The 22,283-nt window shown below is 38.0% G+C and overlaps 1 protein-coding gene across 3 annotated transcripts in view; it reads right to left on the bottom strand.

Annotated features, from left to right (window-relative positions):
- AOAH (acyloxyacyl hydrolase) overlaps window positions 1-22,283 on the bottom strand; it is a 196,896-nt gene that overhangs the window by 147,961 nt on the left and 26,652 nt on the right. For 2 of the 3 annotated variants that reach the window (XM_012461274.2, XM_012461275.2), the window contains exons 2-3: window positions 18,824-18,919; window positions 4,054-4,120 (exon numbers count right to left, since the gene is read on the bottom strand). In XM_012461274.2, the coding sequence (XP_012316697.2) occupies window positions 4,054-4,120; window positions 18,824-18,919 (163 nt within the window). The remainder of the gene's footprint in view (window positions 1-4,053; window positions 4,121-18,823; window positions 18,920-22,283) is intronic. The other variant, XM_064380450.1, reaches the window with a different exon arrangement.

Here is a 22,283-nt window from a genome sequence, read left to right as displayed (position 1 = left end):
AGAGGCATGATCTTGGCTCATTACAACTTCTACCTCGGATTCAAGTGATTCTTCTGCCTCAGCCTCCCAAGTAGCTGGGATTACAGGTGCCCACTACCACGCTTGGCTAATTTTTATATTTTTAGTAACGATGGGGTTTCACCGTGTTTGTTAGGCTGGTCTTGAACTCATGACCTCAAGTGATCCACCTGCCTCGGCCCCCGCAAAGTGCTGAGATTACAGGCATAAGCCACAGAGCACAGTGGCTCTGCCCTGTGTTTTTAATGCCTCTCTTTAACCCATTAATTACATTTAAGGTATACCATAATTGTTATCAGTTCTGTTTTGCTTTTTTTTTCATAAAACTGTTAGTAGTTTATGCCTGTACTGATTCATGAGAGCTCCTGGGCTTAGGACACAAGCATTTGTGATTTAGAGGGAAGCATAAATAGATACCAGGAAGGAACACAGCCAGACAGAGACCAGAGTTAGGCTTGCTACAGCAATGGAGAGAGCAGTGGCCATTTGGGCCACACAGAGGGGGATCCAGCTGTGGTCACTGGCTGGGATTGGGCTTCCCCATGAAGTAGCTCCTCCTTGCATAACTCAGGTTCTTGGGGGTACCCCTGAGTTCTCAGGTGCCCTTTTTTTTTTAACATCTTGTGGCTCTGCCTATGGGAAGGAAATGTAATTGCTGCATAATTAGTCCATGAATTATTGAGAACTGAGTGGTGTGAAATAATGAGAAAGGATGCCCTTTGGGTTAGAAAATACATTTAATATTGAAAGACTGATATTCAAGTAAAACTAAATCATGAGGTTGTCATTTTCAGAGTCTACATCAATCTCGAGCTGTGTCTGATGGCTTAAAACAAGCTGTATGAACATGTCCAATGAGGAAAAATTTCTATCAGCTCACAACTAATAAACATAGTGGGAAATTATGGACGAAACACATGGTAGACAGAACCACGAAGGGGGGATCAGACATCTGTCATTTGTTCATTTATTAGATCTGTCGTTCTTCAAAGTGGCCCACCTCATGCTAGAGAGAATTAGTTTCTTTATTAGAAAGAAAAATGTGATTCCTCCCATCCCCACCACATGTTCAGGAGTGAGTCCCTCTTTTGGTGACTTGCTGGTCCCATATCTTCTCTACACCTATGCCCGCTTATCTCTCGTACAGTTCACATGCTGTACAGTTTGCATCTGCAGTGATGAGTACTATGTCTGTTCTTTCTCTGATCCTTATGCTTCACTGATTCTCACACTCACCACTCTACAGCGAGATACAGAAGAGGAAGCTGTGTCTCAATTACCCCAGGCCACTTCTCTATGACTCCCACCACACTGCTCTTGGGAGCTGTTCTCTGGCACCCCCTTTTGGACACTTGCATGTACTGCCCCTTTGAGTTCTGGGACTTCAGCTTGCTGGTCTGATTTCGGGATCTAGGCTCCTATTAGGTGTATAAATAGATTCACCGAATAGACTAAAAGGGATTTTTTTTCTTTCTGTCTTTATACTTTTAAATAGCTTTCTTCAGAGAAGTCTAGTCATGGCTCATCTGTATTCATACTTTTTTAAAAAAATCCATTAATTCAACAAACACTTACTGCAGACTTTTTATTCTTAAGAATTGCACCTGGATCTGGAGATACAAAGCTCTCTCCTTTCCTCTGCCAACCCTTCTTACCTCTTTTGCTTACTTTCTTTTGTACTTTCATAAACATATAGTCAGTATTTTGCTAAGTGCCTGCAGAGAGATAGAAAGATGAATAAAATGTAGTCCTATCCCTCAAAAGATTTTTCATCTAGTTATCAACTTAGAAAAGTAAATGGATAATTCAGTCACAAACAGATGAGGTAAGTGCCATGCTAAGGGTTTGCACAGGGTATTAGGAGAACATGCATGCTCACGAATGTACATGTCTGTAAGAGTGTGCATGTGCTTATATGCATGTGTGTGTATGTGTGTGTGCATATGTGCATGTCTGTGTGTGTGCACGTGTTTGTGTGTGTGTATATGTATATGTGCCTGTTTGCCTGTGTGTGTGGGAGTGGGGCCATAAGATTTGTTTGGGGTAGAAGTAGGGAGTAGAGGTTTTGGACATGCTAAGCTGAGTGAACATCTCATACAAAGATCCTGAGTCAGAAACCTCCTGTTGTGTTGAGAGACTGACCACAAGTGGTTTGGAGTGTGGTGTGCTATGGCGTGGCAAGGGGTGAGTCTAGAAATGTCCTCAGAAATCAGTTACTGATGAGCTTTGTGTGTGGAGCTAGGAGTCCTGCAGAGGATGTGAAGACTTTGAAAATCTTTACATTAAGGGAGTACTATAGTTAGGTTTGCATTAAAACATACTACTCTAGCTATAATGTAGTTTATGAAATTGCATGGCAATGGGCAAGTTTGTAGGCCTGGAGTCCAGTTAGGAGACAGTGGCAATAATAATGCCACTAGGTAAGAATAAAGGGTCCCTGCCTTCCAAACACAGCCTAGGGGTTATGAAAAGTTGTTTGCCATAACAGAGAGAGATCACTATTAGGAGAGGCAGGTGCATAGCATGACAGATCACTGATGAGCTCCCTGCCTGTATGATATTAACTTTCTTCTGTATTTAAAATTTTGTGACTCTAGGATACCCTGTTGTAGAGGGTGATGCTGTCCTTTGAACATCTCTGCTCTAAGGCTAATGGCCCCTTGAGGAGGAATCATGTAAGAATATTCCTAGGAACCAACTCAAGTGCCAATCAATCATAGCCTGAATAAAGAAAATGTGGCACATAAACACCAGGGAATACTATGCTGTCATAAAAAAGAATGAGTTCATGTCCTTTGCAGGGACATGGATGAAGCTGGAAACCATCATCCTCAGCAAACTAACACAGGAACAGAAAACCAAACACCACATGTTCTCACTCATAAGTGGGAGTTGAACAATGAGAGCACATGGACACAGGGAAGGGAACATCACACACTGGGGCCTGTTGAGGGGTGGGGGGAAATGTGAGGGAAAGCATTAAGACAAATACCTAATACATTTGGGGCTTAGATGATGGGTTGATAGGTGCAGCAAACCACCATGGCACATGTATACCTATGTAAGAAACCTGCACGTTCAGCACATGTATCTCACAACTTAAAGTTTAAAAAAAAAAAAGAATGTTCCTAGGAGCACTGTTCACAAGAGTTAAAACCAGAAAGCAATCAAACACATATAATTTATGTATAATAAATTATAAAATGTTTATAATAACGTATTATGATGATAATAAATACTTTATATTTTTATATTTTATACATTATAAAACTATGGAAAACCTCACAATTTTTTATAGAAAGCAGAAGAAGAATAAACATGGAATTTAGGATGATGCTCACTGGGGTGGGAAAAGCCTGAGAACAAAGGGGAGGGTCCATAGGGACAGAAGAAGTTATTGTCAAGGTCCTAGACTATGTTTTGGGTGGGGGGTTCTGGAGCTTATTTCAGTATTCAAGGTAACTAAGTAAAAAAATAAAAAGTGTAAGACAGCCATGTATAGATCATTGATGAAAGAGTGCCAGGAACTGAGGAATAGGGCTTATTTGATTCAGTGCCCTGAGCTCAAAAAAAAGAACAACAGTAAAAGAAAAAGCAGACCGTGATGATGCGAGGAGCAAGGGCTGGGAGTGGGGAGGTGGAGAGAAGCCAGGAAACCAGCTAGGTGGGGAAAGAGGAGGTGGCCTGGGAATCCAGGGAGGCGGAGAGCTCAGGAGAAAGGGTCAATCGCCCAAGTTTAGCCAATAGGATAGGGCCATTTTGTTGCTGGAATTGTTTGTGAAATTCCATCTGAAAGGCTCTTGGAGAGAAGTTGAGCCAGGTTGCCATACTGTAATTCAAGGGAAGCCTTTGCGTATAGTGACGAAGGATCCAAATCAGGTTCCAGTTGTCTACTATTAACAAGAGCTGGAATAACAGCTCGAGCCCTGTCCAGTAAGCGCAGCAAGCTGAACGCAGAGCCTCCTGCCCCCCAGTTTTCTTGTTCCTCCCATGCCCCAGCAATGGAATCCGAGTTATGTGCCACGGCATACTCACAGTTTTACGATGTCTGATCCAAACTTGTCAACGATTAAATAGCAGGTGGTTTTCAAGAACAGTTTTTCTAAGAAAAATAAAGAGAGCAAATTGAATATATTTTTATTCTGATGAATTTAACACACAGTAATTATGAATATCTTTACTAGGAACTGAAGTTGAGTGATTAATTTGAATATTTAATTTTAAGGATTTGAAGGAAATGTTACAGCTAATATATCCATTAAATATCACTTCTATATCAGGTTTATGCGAATGCCACTTAACCGTCCAGGCTAAAGTTAACCAGATTATTCTAAAACACAGTTCAATGTTGGATTTTTCTTTTCTTTTCTTTTTTTTTTTTCTACAGGGAATATCTGAATATTGGCTATGACCTCATTTACTGAAGTTGAAAGAAACAAGACCTTCATTAAAGTCAATAATCTGAAACGTAGCTCTGTTAGAAATGTTCCTTTCTGATGTTTATTCAAAGGAAAATACTTCACTTGGATCCCTTAGTTTTTGCTGTTGTTATTCCAGAGATGAAAGGAGATGACAGTTACAGGTGTTCCTGCACTGCCACCTCCATCATAGGACACAGATACACTCCACACACATATACACCCACTAACAGCATAATCTTTCCCCGCTTCTTATGAGAGCAGATAAATGTTTTGTGAGTTAGTCAATCTACACAATGAAACCTGTTAGCTCTTTGGTCATATTTCTCCAGTTTATGAGTCTACTGTGGAGCCCTGGTAATTCAACTCAGGATCTTAGCAGAGTTAGGGACAGATAAGCTGTCCTGGAAAGAGCTAGGAAACTCTGATAGAAGAGAATCTATTCTGTCATGATGCCTCTCACATAGGGGGACCCAGGCTTTGCTGGAGGATGGGGCGGTAAAACAAGGATGTAAATATGGGAACTCTCCCTGGCACTTCAATTTTGCTTAATGTTAAATAATGTTAAATATTATTTTTGTATTAAAATAGATATATTCTATGACTTTTTAAACAAAAAAGTATGAGACTTTAAATACATTGTGCTCTCGAAGTAGGAAATTAAAACCATGTCCTCACATTACTAGTGAACTTAAAGAAATAAAAAGGCACTTCTCTGAGAAGTGCCTAATGTGGGTGATGTGGGGGATGGAGGCAGCAAACCACCATGGCATGTGTATACCCATGTAGCAATCCTTCAAGATCTACACGTGTACCCCAGAACTTAAGAGATCTATATATCTATATATATGTATCTCTATCTCTATCTATCTATCTATCTATCTATCTATCTATCTATCTATCTATATATCTTAAGCATATATATATGCTGTATGGACAAAACAAAACAAAAAACACAACTTATCTATTGTATTTGGTAGGTAATAGGCAATGATCGATTGTCTGTTATCTCTAGGCCTTAGTATTTTTCTCAGTGATTTTGTGGGTCCTTTGAAAGATTATTAACACTTTATTGATATTTGATTCAGCATTTTCTCCAGTTTGTGATTTGTATGGTGATCTTGAAAATTCTTTTCCATGTTAAGAATTTGAACATTTTTATATTTAATAAAATATATTACAAAATTTAAAAAAGAAAAGAAATAAAAAGGATCATAAGGGAATATTATGAACAGGTGCATGGCAATAAATTAGATAACTTAGATAAAATTAAAAAATTTTTAGAAAGACACAAAATGCCCAAATTGACTCAAGAATAAATAGACAATTTTAAGAAACATGTAACAAATACAGAGATTGAATTAGTAATTTAAAACTGCCCACAAAGAAAAGCCTAGGACCAGATAGCTTCACCAGATAGGATTCACTGGTGAACCTACCAAACATTTAAAGAATTATTAACAATTTATCAAGAACTCTTCCAAAAAATGGAAGCAGAGTGTTCATTTCTTATTTATGAGGTTAATATTATCCTGATACTAAAACCAGACACTCTCTTCCAAAAAAATACAGACCCAAATCTCTCATGAATAGAACCATAAAGATTCTCAACAAAATACTAGCAAATAAAATCCAGCAATACAGAAATTATACACCATGATCAGATGGGATTTATCCCAGGGATGCAAAATTGGTTTAACATTTAGAAATCAGTTAATGTATTATTCCTATATTGATAGCATAAAAAACAAACACCATATGATCATCCAATATAGGGTGAAGATATTTGACAAAAAATAACATTGCTTCATGATAAAAAAAGAACCCTAAAAGCAAAAACAAAAAGCTAGGAATAGAAGGGAACTTCCTTAACTTAATAAAGGTTATCTACAAAAAACCTGACAACTAACATGATGTTTAGTGGTGAAAGATTGAATAATTTCCCCTGAGTGTCAGGAAAAGATAAGAACATCTGCATTCACTACTTTTATTCAACATTGTAAGTTCTACCCAGGAGAATTAGGCAAGAAAAAAATAAAAAGCATTCAGATTGGAAAGTAAAGAAGTAAAACTACCTTGTAGTTGATGTGATCTTCTGTGGAGAAAATCCTAAGGAATCTATTAAAAATTATTAGAACCAATAAATAAGTTCAGTAAGGTTGCAGTATACAAGATCAATATGCAAAACCAACTGTATTTCTATATAGCAGAAGTGAGCAAATCAAAAATGAAATTAAGGAAAACAATTCCATTTACAATAGCATCAAAAAGAACTAAATTCTTAGGAACAAATTTAACCAAAAAAGTACAAAATATATACTCTGAAAACTACATTGTTAAGTTAAAAAAGACCTAAATAAATGGAAAGACATTCCATAATCATGAATTGGCAGACTTAATATTGTTAAGAGGGCAGTTCTTACCAACTGATCCACAGATTTGATGCAATCTCTACCAAAATCCTAGCTAACTTCTTTGCAGAAACTGAGCAGCAGATCCTAACATTCATAGTAAAAGTCAATTGACTCAGAATAACAAAACAATATTGAAAGAGAAGAACAAAGTTGGAGGATTGACATTTCACAATTTCAAAGCTAGAAAGCTACCATAATCAAGACAGCACAGTATTAACATAAAGATAGACATATAGATCAATGAAATAGAATAAATAGTTCAGAAACAAACCCTAATGTTTAGTCAAATGATTTTCAGCAAGAGTGCAAAGACCATTTCATTGAAGGAATTTAAGAAATGATGCTGGGACAACTGGATAGCCACAGGCAAGAGAATGAATTTGGACACCTACTTCACACCATCTACAAAAATTAACTCAAAATGGATCAAAGACCTACATGTAAGAGCAAAAACCATAAAATTCCTACAACAAAACATTGACATAAATCTTAGTGACCTTGGGTTAGGCAATGTTTTCTTAGATATGACATCAAAAGCACAAGAAAAAGAAAGAAAAATACATACAAACTTGACTTCATTAAAATAAAAATAAGTTTTGTGCTTTATAGAACACCATCAAGAAAGTAAAAAGACAACCCATAGAATGAGAGAAAATTTTTGCCAATCATATATCAAATGACCTATCACAGTACTAGACTACATAAAGGACTATTACAACTCAATAATACAAAGACAAATAGTCCAATTAAAATATATGCAAAGGATCTGAATAGATGGTTTTCCAAAGAAGATATGCAAATACCCAAAAGCACATGAAAAGATACTCAACATCATTAGCTATCAAGGAAATGCAATTCAAAGCCAAAATCAGATACAACTTCTTATCCACTATAATGTGCTATATTCTTAATATTCTCACTATAAAAGAGAGAATAAAAAAAGAGAGAGAATGATATGTGTTGGTTAGGATGTGGAGAAATTAGAAAGCTTGTACAATGCTGATGGGAATGTAAACTGGTGGAGCCCGTTTGTAACCAGTCTACCATCTCCTCAAATTGTTTAACACAGAGTTACTATGTGATCCAGCAATTCTACCATATATATATATATATATAATTCTACCATATTATATCTATATATCCAAGAGAACCAAAAACATATGTTCACACAGAAACGTGTACACAAATATTTATAGCGGCATTTTGCATCATAGCCAAGAAATGTAAACTGCTCAAATGTCCATCAACTAATAAATAAACAAATGTGGTATGCCCATACAATGGAATATTATTCAGCCATGAAAAGTAATAAAGTTATGATACATGCTACAACATAGTGAATCTCTAAAACACTATGCTAAGGGAAATAAATCAGTCACACAAGACCATATATTGTATGATTCCATGTATATGAAATGCCCAAAACAGGCAAAGTCATAGACACAGAAAATAGATTAGTGGTTGCTTAGGGCTGGAAAGAGTGGGTGTCTGGGAGATGCTAAAAGGCATGTAGTTTCTTTCTGGTGTAATGAAAATGTTCTAAAATTGATTGCGGTGATGAACACACAACTCTAGGACTATACTGAAAGCCACTAAACTGTACACTTTAAATGAGTGAACTGTATGCTATGTGAATTGTAGCTTAATAAAAGTATTTGAAAAAACACAATCCTTTCCCCTTGGGTTCCTTTTTAGGGGTACTACTGTGGAGAGGGTCAAGAAGCTCTGATGTCATAGTATACTCAGAGACCTGATTTTCATTCAGCACCAGTCCACTGGCTTCTCACCTTGGAGAAATTGCATCCCCTTTCTGGACTTCTATTTCCTCATCTGAAAAATGTGGGTGTAGGGTTTGGTCCCTTTCACGATAGTGTCTGCTAAGTTTGGAGACTTTTGTAAGAGACATTCAATACTAGGTGAAGGTACTTTGGAAAAAAGTTTAAAGTACTGTTAATGCAGAACTAGCTTAGCCTAGAGCGGAGCAATTTAAAAACGGACATTAGGGTGTTCTTTGATAAACTTCTAATACTGGCTGAAAGGCAGAGAAAATTCATCTTCTTTCTGGTAAGATAAGCAGGCTGTGTGTGTGTGTGTGTGTGTGTGTGTGTGTGTGTGTGTGTGTGTGTGTTTCTTAGAATTCTGTTTAGCTCAAGTCAAAGCTAATGGCTGCAGGTTACCCCCTCTGAGCAGGAGGACCATTTGAACAGTCAGTTTCTGCCAGTGTCTTCTGTGATTGTTAGCTTGAGAGGACCCTGGAGCAATGGCTGATGTGGGACATCTCTGAGAGCTAAATTCTGAGATCAACACAGAAGGGTACAAAGCAGAAATACACAAAATCTCCAGAAAGAGCCAGCTATCTCCAGTCAGCATGATCAGAAGGTAATCTGATTGTTACTGATACACCTGAAGAAAAATTTGGCATTTGCATATTGACAGTAACCTAGCTAAAGTAAAAATTACACTGGTAAACTCTGCCTGTGACAAGGAACATACAAGAGCATTTAATTTCTACAGATTCAAAGAGACTTGGAACAGCATAGACAAAAAGAAAATGTGGCTATTCCAAAAGGCAAAAAAGGGTTAAAATAAGACCAATTGAGTAGTTATCATACATTGGGTGTGTACAGATGTATGTGTAAATAAAACGTAGGACATTCCAATTTGTAAGTTACCTTCATGTTTACCATCACTTCCTTTCTCAAAAGAATCTTTTGAGGGAGTAGTTATTTTTATCCTCATTCTATAGACAAGAACACTGAAACTTAGAGAGCTTAAGATCACAAACATAGCAAGTGGTTCAGCTGAGATTAAAATATTTTACTCCAAAAGACCTTGTTACTCGTGCTATACATTTACATGTGCTTAGGACATTTTATTTGATGCCTTATCTACCTCAAGTATAGCAGGTATTGTTACACATTAGCGATTGACGAGAAACTTGAAACATGGTGAGACCAAGTGACCGCACAATTTTATAAGTACATATTCTAGGATGCATGCAGACTTTCAGAACCTACAGAGTAGGCTTGAAGTGCCTTCTTCCTTTTAAGACTACATGAGTTTTTAAAAATTACATTCCACAGAGATAAGATTTCTGCATAGGTGACCCAAGAAAGTGAAGTTATAGCAAGACTCTCAGGGCATATGATTCTGTTGACCCCTGCCTAGTGAGACTGATTCCATTAATCATTTTTTCCATTAACAATTCTGAGATTCTTCCAAGGTGTTTCCTAATGAGAGCCAGAGGCAAAAGCAGTGGATGAAACTGAAGGTCGGAAATGCTTTGCACATTAGAAAAAAACTGTCTTATAGAGCACAGGGAAAGGCAACGTGATTTACTGAGAGATTATTTTCAAGAATGGTGCTTACGTGATTTCCCTGCTAAAGCTTTGTTTTTTGTACTTTTTTAGCTTTGGAGGTGAAAGTAATACTTAACTGAAAAATAATTTAAAAATAGTTGTGTATTTATGTGCTTAATTTCATACCCTTCTATCCTGCCTTCACCTGGCCTACCAGACAGAAGGCAATGCAATACTGGATCCCAGTAGGTGCTGTGGGCCAGGCCTATTATGTCTTCATGGAGAAATCCTTAGCTAGGAGAATGTCTATCTTGCCACCCCACACAACTCACTTAACCATTCTGTTTCTGTGCACTGCTTTTCTCATCCATAAAATGGGAACAATACTGCCCATGGTGTCCTTTAACCTGAACTAAGTGTTGTATTTTCAGCTGGAGGTAAAACATGAATTAATAAAATGAAAACCCCCAACAGCCTTCTTAATCCTTTAAAATTGCTCCAATTGAAAAGGCAACCCATCACTGAAAACCAAAATATCTACTTTGTTTCCCTTGGTGAAATACCAATTTCCACTTCACCAGAATCTGACTTTCAGCCTCTCTCTTGATCTTACCAGGCTCTGACATTTCCTGTTTGAAGTCAGAAGAAGCTAAGATGGTACCTCAAAAACCAGCAATCTTGTTTTGGGTTGTTTTATATTTTGCTAGTATCTTAAGAAGAGAGAATAATCTAGGAAATAGGATTTTTAGTCGGTCTTTCACCTTTGGACAATGCAACTTTGCCTAAAAAGAGAACATCTAACTCGAAGTACAAACCGTTATATCTGCCAATGTTGCCTATCACACAGAAAGACAACCAGTTAAAACAGGGCTTAATGATAACTGTGACTGTTCTTCACTGTTTTCCTTTTGTCACATGGTAAGAATATTTTTCTTCTACTTCTCTAACTCAGAGATGTAAAAATGCAAAGTAAGGCTTATAACAGATTGTGAATGTTCAATAGAGGAATAAATAAATAAAATATAGAACTTATATGGTAAAGAAGTATAGCATAATTAAGAGGCTTGGCCTAGGTCTATATGCCTTAACACGTATAGATCTTAAAATCATGTGTGAAAAACAAAACTTGCTGAGCAATGCATACAGTAGACCGTTGATGTCAAATTAAATCTTCACAGGAGTGGAGTATGGAAAGATGATGGTGGAGACAGCAGAATTTTGGAATCTCTTTGAATCTCTACAAAAAAAAAAAAAAAAAAAAAAAAAAAAGGAGTGGCCAGATGCGGTAGCTCATGCCTATAATCTCAGCACTTTGGGAGGCCAAGGCAGGCAGATCACCTGAAGTCAGCTGTTCAAGACCAGCCTGACCAACATGGTGAAACCCTGTCTCTACTAAAAATACAAATATTAGCTGGGCATTGTGGCAGGTGCCTGTAATCTCAGCTACTCGGGAGGCTGAGGCAGGAGAATTGCTTGAACCCGAGAGGCAGAGGTTGCAGTGAGCCGAGGTTGCACCACTGCACTGCAGCCTGGATGACAGTAAAACTCTGTCTCAAAAAAAAAAAAAAAAAAAAAAAAAATAGAGTACCTGAATAGCAAAACCCAAACCCACAGAAAGCAGTTACAATAGGTATATCAATAAACTCTAACGTGCAATTAGGTGAGAAAAAGCCATTTCACAACCACAAGACCTATGGGTTATCAACTTCTGTAAGGGAGAAAGAAGAAAGAAGCAAAGGATGGTAGACAAAACTGAGAACAGGAGACTCCCCAGATAGCTGACAGATGTTGACTACCAAGCATGACGGGCCAATTAAAGAACAGCTGCTGGACTGGGAAGGATTTTGCCCACTCAATAGCTGATGAATGCAAGGAGCTCAAGACTAGAAGGAATTAGGGGCTAGAGTCATCTGGCACCCACAACGGTCCCACCGGAGCTCCTTTCCAGGGCAAGGCCCACACTGAGGAGAAACTGCTGGGTATAGAGAAAGTTCAGATGAAAGTGAATAGGGAAACAGAAAAATCTCAGAAAGCAAGCTGCCACAATTTTTTTTAACACTACCCCAAAACAACAGAAGAAGGAGCTCTGTGCACTTAGAAAAACTACCCTGAACCACCTCTCTTTCTAAGAGTTTTTGAAAACTAATTTCATATAAAAATGAGCAACAGAAATGTATCTAGGTCAACTCCCATACAAAGTTATTATAAGAAGAAAAAGATTAAGGAACAGAATAACATCCCTACAGATAGTAAAAGCATGCCAGAAAGTCATGCCAAAAAAGGATTAAAACATAACATATTATTTCTAAACATATTATTTTAAAATGAGCTAAGAGGCGCTAATAAAATGATATAAGACATGAAAAAATAGCAAGAATAAGAATTAGAAAAACTCAAATATGGAATAAAAGATCTCAGGAAAAAATAAAGCATGAAACAAAGAATAAAGAAGTGAAGTCTAAACTAGAATGAACACAAGAACAAGTGAAAACAGTAGATGAGGTCTTCAGTGAAACAGAAGGTAGAAAGGAGGAACAATTTTAAGATAAAAAATAAACAAAGAGATTAAAATAAATTCAAGAGATAGGCAAAATAGTGAAGACAGGCAAGGAAGGGTCAAAATGTGGATAATAGAAATCCCAGAGGAAGAAAAGAAAATCAAGAAAACTGAAAAACACTAAAACCTTCCCTAAAATTAGAAAATATATATTTGAAATAACACTGAGAGAGCACACTGCATACCTGAGAACATCAATACACAGCAGTTGGCACCAAACTATCTTCAGTTAGATGACTAAATTTTATAGAAAAAAATCCTCTGAACTTCAAAGTATAAACAGCAAATAACTTGGAAGGACAAGGTAAATCAGATTATTAATAGGTCTTTGAATAATATATTTAAGATGCTCAGGGAAAGACATTGTGTGCCAAGGAGTTTTATATACAGAAAAGCATTGACTTTCAAGTATAAAGGGGTCAGACAGCCTGTTATCAACATGCAAGAATTCAAGGAATATTTGTTCCTACGAGCCCTTCTGGAGGAATGAACTTTAGACAACAACTCAACTAGAGAGACATTCATATAAGGGCTGGTGGTGAACATTAATCATACAGTTGCTGATGCAGCTAAGACTAAATGAGGGTGAAAAGGGAATGGATATTATATGTAGTGGCTATGTGCTCAAATAATGTAGGACAATGATTAAAAAGGGTGGTGGGAAAGGCATAGGTGAAAAACCAATTTTAACTGCTCATAAGAATTAGAAGATTAATGATGGTAGCATTAGAATCAATATTCTGAGACTATTTTATGTGCAAGGAAGGATAGGCAAATGAGTAATGATTGGAGATTTTTATTCTATCAATCCCTTTGTCCTTGAGAATTGGGACTTTGTGTGGAAAGGAGATATAGATACAATACAGAAGACATTAAGAAAAAATTTTGTGGTTCTGAATTTGAATTTGAAGTGTCAGTATGAACTCAGTTGTTTTATCTTAAAGCTGATGTTCATAAATGTATACACATAGGTTTCCTATTTCTGTCCACTGAAGAGGCCTAGAAAGAATGGCCAACTCAGTAACAGTGAACATTCCTAAGCATCTGGTTTGTGGTCTTGAAACACTATTTCTCACTAAAAGAAACCAGGGCTTCTGAGAAAAAATGACTGATTTCAAGCCTGGGGCTTGAAATGTACAAGACAGGGCTGGAACATCTTGTGATATCAGTTAGTGAGGAAACTATTGAAGGTTACTGAGGTTCATGTCAAAAGGACTTGAGTCAGCTCCCAGTGGGTGCCACCGGTCAAAGCTCAATGGGATTGTCTGAGCTTCAAAAGGATAATAATTACACTTGACTGAAACCCATCAGGTATGCTTAAGTTTATCATGATATTTTAAGGAAAAACTAATTGCTTGCTGTGAGATGATAACAGAAAACCAATGCATTACCTTGAAAACTGATAAAAGGAAAAGAATCAAGCATTTATCCTGCCTTTCCTAGATGCCTTTGCACTAGGTACTGTGGGAAAAATGTTTCTAAAATATAATGTGAGAAAGCATCCAATATATGTCAATTAATAAATAAGAAATAATAGATTAGGATATCAAAGATTTTAAACCCCAATAAATTAATAGATCTCATCTTGAACATCGACAGCTGCTACCATCACAAAAAGGGTCTTGGCACAGTGGCTCACAACACACCTGTAATCTCGGCACTTTGGGAGGCCAAGGTAGACAGATCACTTGAGACCAGGAGTTAGAGACCAGCCTGGGCAACACAGAGAGACCCTGTCTCTACAAAAAAATTTAAAATTAGCTGGTGTGATGATCTGTAGTCCCAGATACTTGGGAGGGTGAAGCAGGAGGATCTCGTGAGCCCAGGAGGTCGAGGTTACAGTGAGCACTCCAGCCTGGGCGACAGACTGAGACCCTGTCTCTAAAAACAAACAAACAAAAAGAAGAAAGAAAAGAAAGATAAAAGATAAAACCACCTATGGCCGCCTTCTGATGAAAGAAAACAATATCATTTATAGGCTTGTCAAAGGAATCAGACTGGAATAGGATCAAGCCTCTGGTCAAGCTGCCAAGTTTCAGGAAATACAGAGCACAGAGAAACATACTCAATTATACTACAGGAATGCAATCAATACCATTCAGACTGTGGGAAACTCTACAGGTCAAATTCCACAGGTAAATGACAAGAAAAAGAAAGGAAACTTACAGATTAAAATCACTCAGAGAGATCCAAGATGGCTGATCACTAGCAGCTCGGGATTGTAGCTCCCAGAGAAAACGCACAGAACGAGAGGATGCCACACTTTCAGACGAATTTTTGTTACCCATGGACCAGAAGATTCCCAGTGGAGGAGCCCCACGGGTCGCCAGGGTGACTCTTGTGGCCGGTGTCACGGTTTTGCTGGCACCCCAGCGTGGCAGTTCTTGGTGCAGAGTAAACGGGACTGATTGATGTTTGGAGCTCCGGGAAGGCAGACTTGCCCATTTACCTGATTGAAGAAGGGACTCAAGAGGGAAGCCAGACTGGAGATTCCCAGGCAGAAAAGCACCACGAATCTTGATGCCCCTGTTTTGGCTGGTGCAGTGGGTTGCTCAGATTTCGGCGCTGGGAATCAAAAAGTTGGACATCCACTCAGAGACCTAATTTGAAAGTAGGCAATTACAAAGACGACAGGTGGATGAACTCACAATGAAGGGAAGAAACCAGCATAAAAAGGCTGAGAATACCCAAGATCAGAATGCCTCTCCTTCTACAGGTGATCACAGTTCCTCATCAACAAGAGAACAAGACCTGATGGAGAACGAGTGCGTTCCATTAACAGATTTAGGCTTCAGAAAGTGGATAAGGAACTTTAGTGAGCTAAAAGAACATGTTCTATCCCAATGTAAAGAAACTAAGAACCTTGAAAAAAGGTTTGATGAAATCCTAACGAGAATAGACAATTTAGAGAGGAATATAAGTGAATTAATGGAACTGAAGAATACAATACGAGAACTCCGTGAAGTATGCACAGGTTTTAACAGTCGAATTGATCAAACAGAAGAGAGGCTATCAGAGGTTGAAGACCAACTAAATGAAATGAAACGAGAAGACAAGATTAGAGAAGAAAGAGTAAAAAGGAATGAGCAAAGTCTCCAAGAAATATGGGACTATGTGAAAAGACCTAATTTACAATTGAAAGGTGTACCTGAATGTCATGAAGAGAATGAATCCAAGTTGGAAAATATTCTTCAGGATATTATTCAGAAAAACTTTCCTAATCTAGTAAGGCAGGACAATACTCAACTCCAGCTAATCCAGAGAACACCACAAAGATATTTCTCAAGTAGAGCAACTTCAAGACACATAATCGCTAGATTCACTAGGGTTGAAATAAAGGAGAAAATTCTAAGGGCAGCTAGAGAGAAAGGTCACGTTACCCATAAAAGGAAGCCTATCAGACTCACAGCAGACCTCTCACCAGAAACCCTACGAACTAGAAGAGAGTGGGGGTCAATATTCAATATCCTCAAAGAAAAGAATTTTCAACCCAGAATCTCATATCCCACTAAACTAAGCTTTATAAGTGAAGGAAAAAGAAAATTTTTCGCGAACAAGCAAGCACTCAGCAATTTCATCACCGCCAGGCTTGCTTTACAAGCGCTTCTGAAAGAAGCACTACAAACAGAAAGGAACAACCAGTAGCAGTCATCCCAAAAACTTACCAAAACATAAAGAGTATCTCTATAATGAAGAATCTACACCAACTAATGGGCAAAATAGCCAGCTAGCATTAAATGACAATATTGAACTCACACATATTAATATTAGTTCTAAATTTAAATGGATTAAATGCCCCAATTAAAGACACAGACAGGTAAATTGAATAAAAAGTCAAAACCCATCAGTACGCTGTATCCAGATCTATTTCACAAACAACGACATACAAAGACTCAAAACAAAGGGATGGAGGAAGATTCACCAATTAAATGGAGAGCAAAAAAAAAGAAAAAGAAACAGGAGTTGTAACTTTCGTCTCTCACAAAATAGACTTTAATAGTAACAAAGACTAAAAGAAACAAAGAAGGACATTACATAATGGTAAAAGGATCAATGCAACAACAGGAGTTAATGATTATAAATATATATGTACCCAATACAGGAGCACCCAGATACATAAGACAAGTTCTTAATGACTTATAAAGAGACCTGGACTCCCGCACAATAATAGCGGGAGATTTTGACACCACATTGTTAATATTCGATGGATCAATGACATAGAAAATTAATAGGGACATCTATGATTTGAACTTAGACCTGGAATAAGTAAACTCAGTGAATATTTATAGAATTCTCCACCCCAGGTCCACAGAACATACATTTTTTCTCAGTATCACATTACACCTATTTTGAAAGTGACCACATAATTGGAAAATTAGAAGTAAATCACTCTTCAGCATTTGCATAGCATTTCACAGACTTAAATGAAATATTGGTTGGCTGTTTGTTTGTTATTTTCTTCCCTTATTCCTTCCTGTCTCCGTTGTTAAGCACAATTATCGGCATAAAAGAGGTTTTTAATACCTATTTTTAGATTGCATTCCAGCCCGGGCAATAGAGCAAGAATCCTGTTCTCTCTCCCCCTTTTTCTTTCTCTTTCTTTCTTTCTCTCATAAAATAGTAATAATAATAATAAATAAAAATAGAAAATAAAATAAAATCGCTCAAAAAACACATCAAAATTTTAAATACTGGGCAATGTCATGGTGTCATGGGATGCGCACTGAGTGATAAAGCTATAAAGAAATGCAATAAAATAATTACCATAAAAGTAAGCACATTAAGCTTTTTGCAGGGGGAGGATGGGATGGGGCAGGTGGATAGGACTTCAGGGGAGGCCATTGATCTGTTCTTTCTTGACCTGGGCTATGCTTACAAGGGCGTTCGTCTTTCAGCAACTGATGAAGCTATACACTTGGTTTGCATGGTTTTCTACATTTGTCTTGTTTTTACAAAGAAAAACAAAAAAAGATTACTGGCAGAACAATATACATTGTTCATGAATTCATACAAGTGAATGTGTAAATATAAAATCTGACAAGAATGATACTCATTAAGTTCATGTGAAGGGTTCCTTCTAGGGAGGTGGGGCAGGGGAGAATGGAACTGGAAGAAGGGAAAGCTGAAGTTTCCAAGTTTAGCTGCCATGTTTTAATTTCACAAAAGGAAGATGTAGTTATGATGTGAATATGTTAACATCTTAATGGTTCATTTGGGACATTCTGCACACGTGTGGTTGTATATTGCCTTCTCCCAGTCCTTGTTTTTGAATTATAAACATTTTAGCCTGTGAATGCATATTATGACTAAGTTGAATAAATTCTCTGAAAAGACTTGGATGCTCTTGGCACAGCGTACTGTGTCAAAGATACAATTACCATTAGTCCAACTACCTTACTTAACAGAAAAAATAATGTAGGTGCCATAGATGAATTAGTTCCCATTAAGTGAATAAAAATTTGACTCTCAACAAAGTTTATTCATCATGACTGTTCAAGTAACAGTATTCTATAATGAAAATATAATTAATATTTTCTTTCTACTAATACTGAAAAACAAATATGCAACTAGCTTGAACCACCAATCAGTTTCTTCTTTTGGTGAATGTATAAGGGACTTTATTGAGATCCAGTTTAAATCAATGAAATGTTCCAGATTATTTTCCCATTTGAAATTTTGAGATCAGTTGTCCTCCCAGCCCAAAGCTCTGTGTTGGTAGGGTTAAGTGTGCATCTTGGTATGTGAATATTGGTCAAGTCAACATAAAATTATTGAAAATTATTCTTTAATTTGACTTCTTAGTACTTAAGGCAATGATCAGTAGATAAGCAAATTATTATTAACATGACACATCAAACAACAATTGGCCATTCAGCATTTTATTCCCTAAGTGTCTACAGCACTTTTATTATGCCATGATGGAAAATGAATGTCAGGGAGAAGTTGCTAGAGCATTTTTTTTTTTTAATTTCTATGAGCCCCATAAGAATTTCAACCTGCAGAAATAGCACAATCAGATTCTTCTCTGTAAGCATGGGCAGGAAGTAAAGCCAGTCATGATGACTCATGAGTGAGAGGACAAGCAGACCCCAGCAGGATGACCCGTCCCATATTTACCAGGCAGGTAGCTGCACAGTCTCTCCATCGCGCCCTGGACCGTCGAGTTGTGAACTTGAGCGAGCTGTTCAATCACAGACACCACCAGCACACACCCTGCCAGGGAGGAGAAGACTACGTCACCAGTGTCACACAGAAAACTGAACTGGAGGGACGAGAGAAAGAAAGTTGTGTGTGTGTGTGTGTGTGTGTGTGTGTGTGTCCTAAAGAAGGCCAGCCTTTCCAGAACGAGAAAGTGATGATGTTTAAATGAGATGGTGCAAGGGAAACAGCCCACATAAAGTAGAAGCTCAATAGATGTTAGCTTCTCTCCTCCACGATTTCTCTCATTTCTGCAGTAGATGGCTGCAGAATAGTATTTTTCCCATCCTGCACATTCACTTGGTAGGAGAATCGGGATCAAATTTTTAATTTTGGAAAAGCAATGGAAATTGCCTGGCATTTGAAGTCGAAAGATCTGGGATTGAGTCCTGACTTAGTAATCTTGAACTAACCATGTGGCCTTTCTGAACCTGGTTTCCTCCTTGCAAAGCAGGTAATATGTTTCCCATAGGGCTGCTGTGATGGTTAAATGAGATAAAAGTGAGACTGAGTGTGTCTTTGAAATCATAACACACTGTAAAATATTATTTTACCTCACAGCTATAAAGCATACTACTTGAAAGCATGCACGAACAAGATAAGTGTCTAGGTGGACACTTGTATTAAGTTAGGAATATATTCCTTCTGCTACTTTGATATGTAATAAGCGTGAATGCCTAGAGCTGCTAGGCTGACATTCCTAGAAAATTCTATCACCTGCCTTGACTTACTGAGCTGCAAGGGAAAGTCAAACCTCCTTTTTGCAAAGGAAAGGGACTCTTTTTTTTTCTTATAAACAAGTGATTGGTCAAAGATCCGTAAGTATGAGAAAGAAGTGTATCTCATTGTAGTAAGAAGAATGGACACTTATTAGCAGAGGTTCATTTCTAAGGAGGAAAAGGAAGGTTTATGCCCTACAGAAGATGTTCCAGGGGGCCTGTGCCAGCAGTAGGCTCATGATTGTCCGTCTATGCAAGGAGCTAGAGACCCACATTTACAGGCGTGGTGTCATTTAAACCAAATTCCCAGCAGGAGTCCTTGAGGGAAGGTGGTTGATAACAGATATGGACAATATAATTGGGCATTTCTATACATAAAGAAGTAAAATCTTCTGTAAAATGGGAGACTGCTGCCGGGCGTGGTGGCTCATGCCTGTAATCCCAGCACTTTTGGAGGCCAAGGTGGGTTGATCACGAGGTCAGGAGTTTGAGACCAGCCTGGCAAACATGGTGAAACCCCGTCTCTACTAAAGATACAAAAAAATTAGCCAGGTGTGGTGGTGTGCACCTGTAATCCCAGCTACTCAGGAGGCTGAGGCAGGAGAATTGCTAGAACCTGGGAGGCAGAGGTTGCAGTGAGCTGAGATCTCGCCATTGTACTCCAGCCTGGGTGACACGGGGAGATGCCATATCAAAAAAAAAAAAAAAAGAGAGAGAGAGAGAGAAAGAGAGATTGCCAATGAAGAAATGAGAGACTTTCACTTTGTAGACACTGAAATGTCTAATGGTGTTTTGGCCTCGATGTTCTGTCCCCTCTCTCTGGACAAAGAGAAAGGTTCACCACATCTGCCACAGTGAACTCTGGATTATCACAGTCTTCCTGGGCTCTGAGAGTACTTACTTGAGGATGTATTGATCGCCGTTACCTACCAAGGTTGATTGGCTGTGTTTCTAGCCTCGTGCATGGCACTTGAGGATTTCCTTACATTGCAATTAATTTAATAGCTGACATTTATTAGCACTTTATGGTTTTGCATGTTCATATATATTTGTTTTATTTAAAAATAACTTTTCAAAAAATATAAACACAATGCAATCTCTTTTTTTTAATTTTGCAAAATACAGAACAGTATAAGAAAAGATAATAAACATCACTCAATCCATCCAGAGAAAACCAATTTTACTTTTATTATAAATATATACAATACATTTAATACAAATAAATATTTTTGACATTAATAATGTATTTTTACACCCTGGTTTATGTCTCTGATAATCACCTATTGTGATAGGTGGAGTTAAATAAATTTTAACAACTACAAATAAAAAATAATGATAAGTAATTATATTGCTATGTGTTAAGAGTATGCAGTATGGCGTAGTTGAAAAGAGAGAGGCTTTGACATAAACTTGAGTTAAAATGCTGGACCAGCCCTTTACAAATGGAATGGGGTCTTACCATCTCCAACTTTGACTTCCTGGCACAGTGCCTGGGTTGGAGAATAAAGGCAAGAGACTTTAAGTTACACACACACACACACACACACACACACACACACACACACACACGTATGTATGTGTATATAGATATATATGAGTTGAGCTCTTGCTATCTTGGCCAGGCTGGTTTCAAACTCCTGGCCTCAAGAGAAGGGAGGTTTACTGGCTTGAGTGAGCTGCCTCTAGAGCCACATGAGTTGCATTGCTGTTGTCAGTTGCTGGGGGTCTCCCTAGCAAAGGGCTGATGGGTGCACCTTCAGTTGCTTCCCAGCTCAGTCATCTCACCCAAGTTGCTTCCTCTCTGTTCCAGCCTCCACTTGTGGACATGTCTCCACTCCTCATTCTGGCGTGAAACAACCAGTGCCCTCTCTAGAGCCAAATAGCAGCTTCTGTAGCAAATGGTCATGATGTGCTGCTGTTTACAATTAATGAAGAATATGGTGGAGACTGGGTTGTATGTTAGTCTCTTCATGCAGCTATAACAAAATACCTGGGACTGGGTAATTTCTAATAACAGAAATTTATTTCTCACAGTTTTGGAGGCTGGAGAATTTAAAATCAAGGTACCAGCCAATTTGGTGTCTGGTGAGGGCTTGCTCTGTTCTTCATAGATGACACCTCCTGCTGCATCCTCATGTGGCAGAAGGGGCAGAAATGCTGGAGCATTGTGTCCTCCCATGGCTTTGATGGGCCTCTAGATGAATAGAATATGATCTTTGTTCATAGGAAGCTCACAATGAACTTTCAAAAATCACATGAACTGGATGGTAAATACCAGTCAAAAGCTAGGGGAGATGTAATTTTGGAGAGACCATAGCAGAGCAGGTGGGAGAAGAGGCACTCCCAAGAGAGAAACAAGACTTGGTGGCCTGAAACCGCCTGGTATATTTCTCCATATGTTTCTCACTTTAATTAGCAGCAACCTTTCTTTCTCACTGATACCTAAAATAATATTCTTGCGATCAATGGCATAATAGAGTTGATGAGATGCAAGAATTGAAAACCAACAATAGTTTGGCGCAGCAGGAATAGTGGGTGATGGTAGGGTATAAGGTGACCTTTCCTTGGAATTTGACCTTGAGGTGTCTCCACTCCTAGTGACCCCAGTGATCATAAATTTTGGATACTGTTTCCTTTCCCTGAAAATTCAACTCTAGCAT

Source organism: Aotus nancymaae, unplaced genomic scaffold, assembly GCF_030222135.1.
Source record: "Aotus nancymaae isolate 86718 unplaced genomic scaffold, 86718_ANA_hifiasm-v0.15.2.pri h1tg000025l, whole genome shotgun sequence".
In the NCBI taxonomy this organism is placed as follows: Eukaryota; Metazoa; Chordata; class Mammalia; order Primates; family Aotidae; genus Aotus; species Aotus nancymaae.
This window is presented reverse-complemented; position numbering and strand designations above follow the sequence as displayed.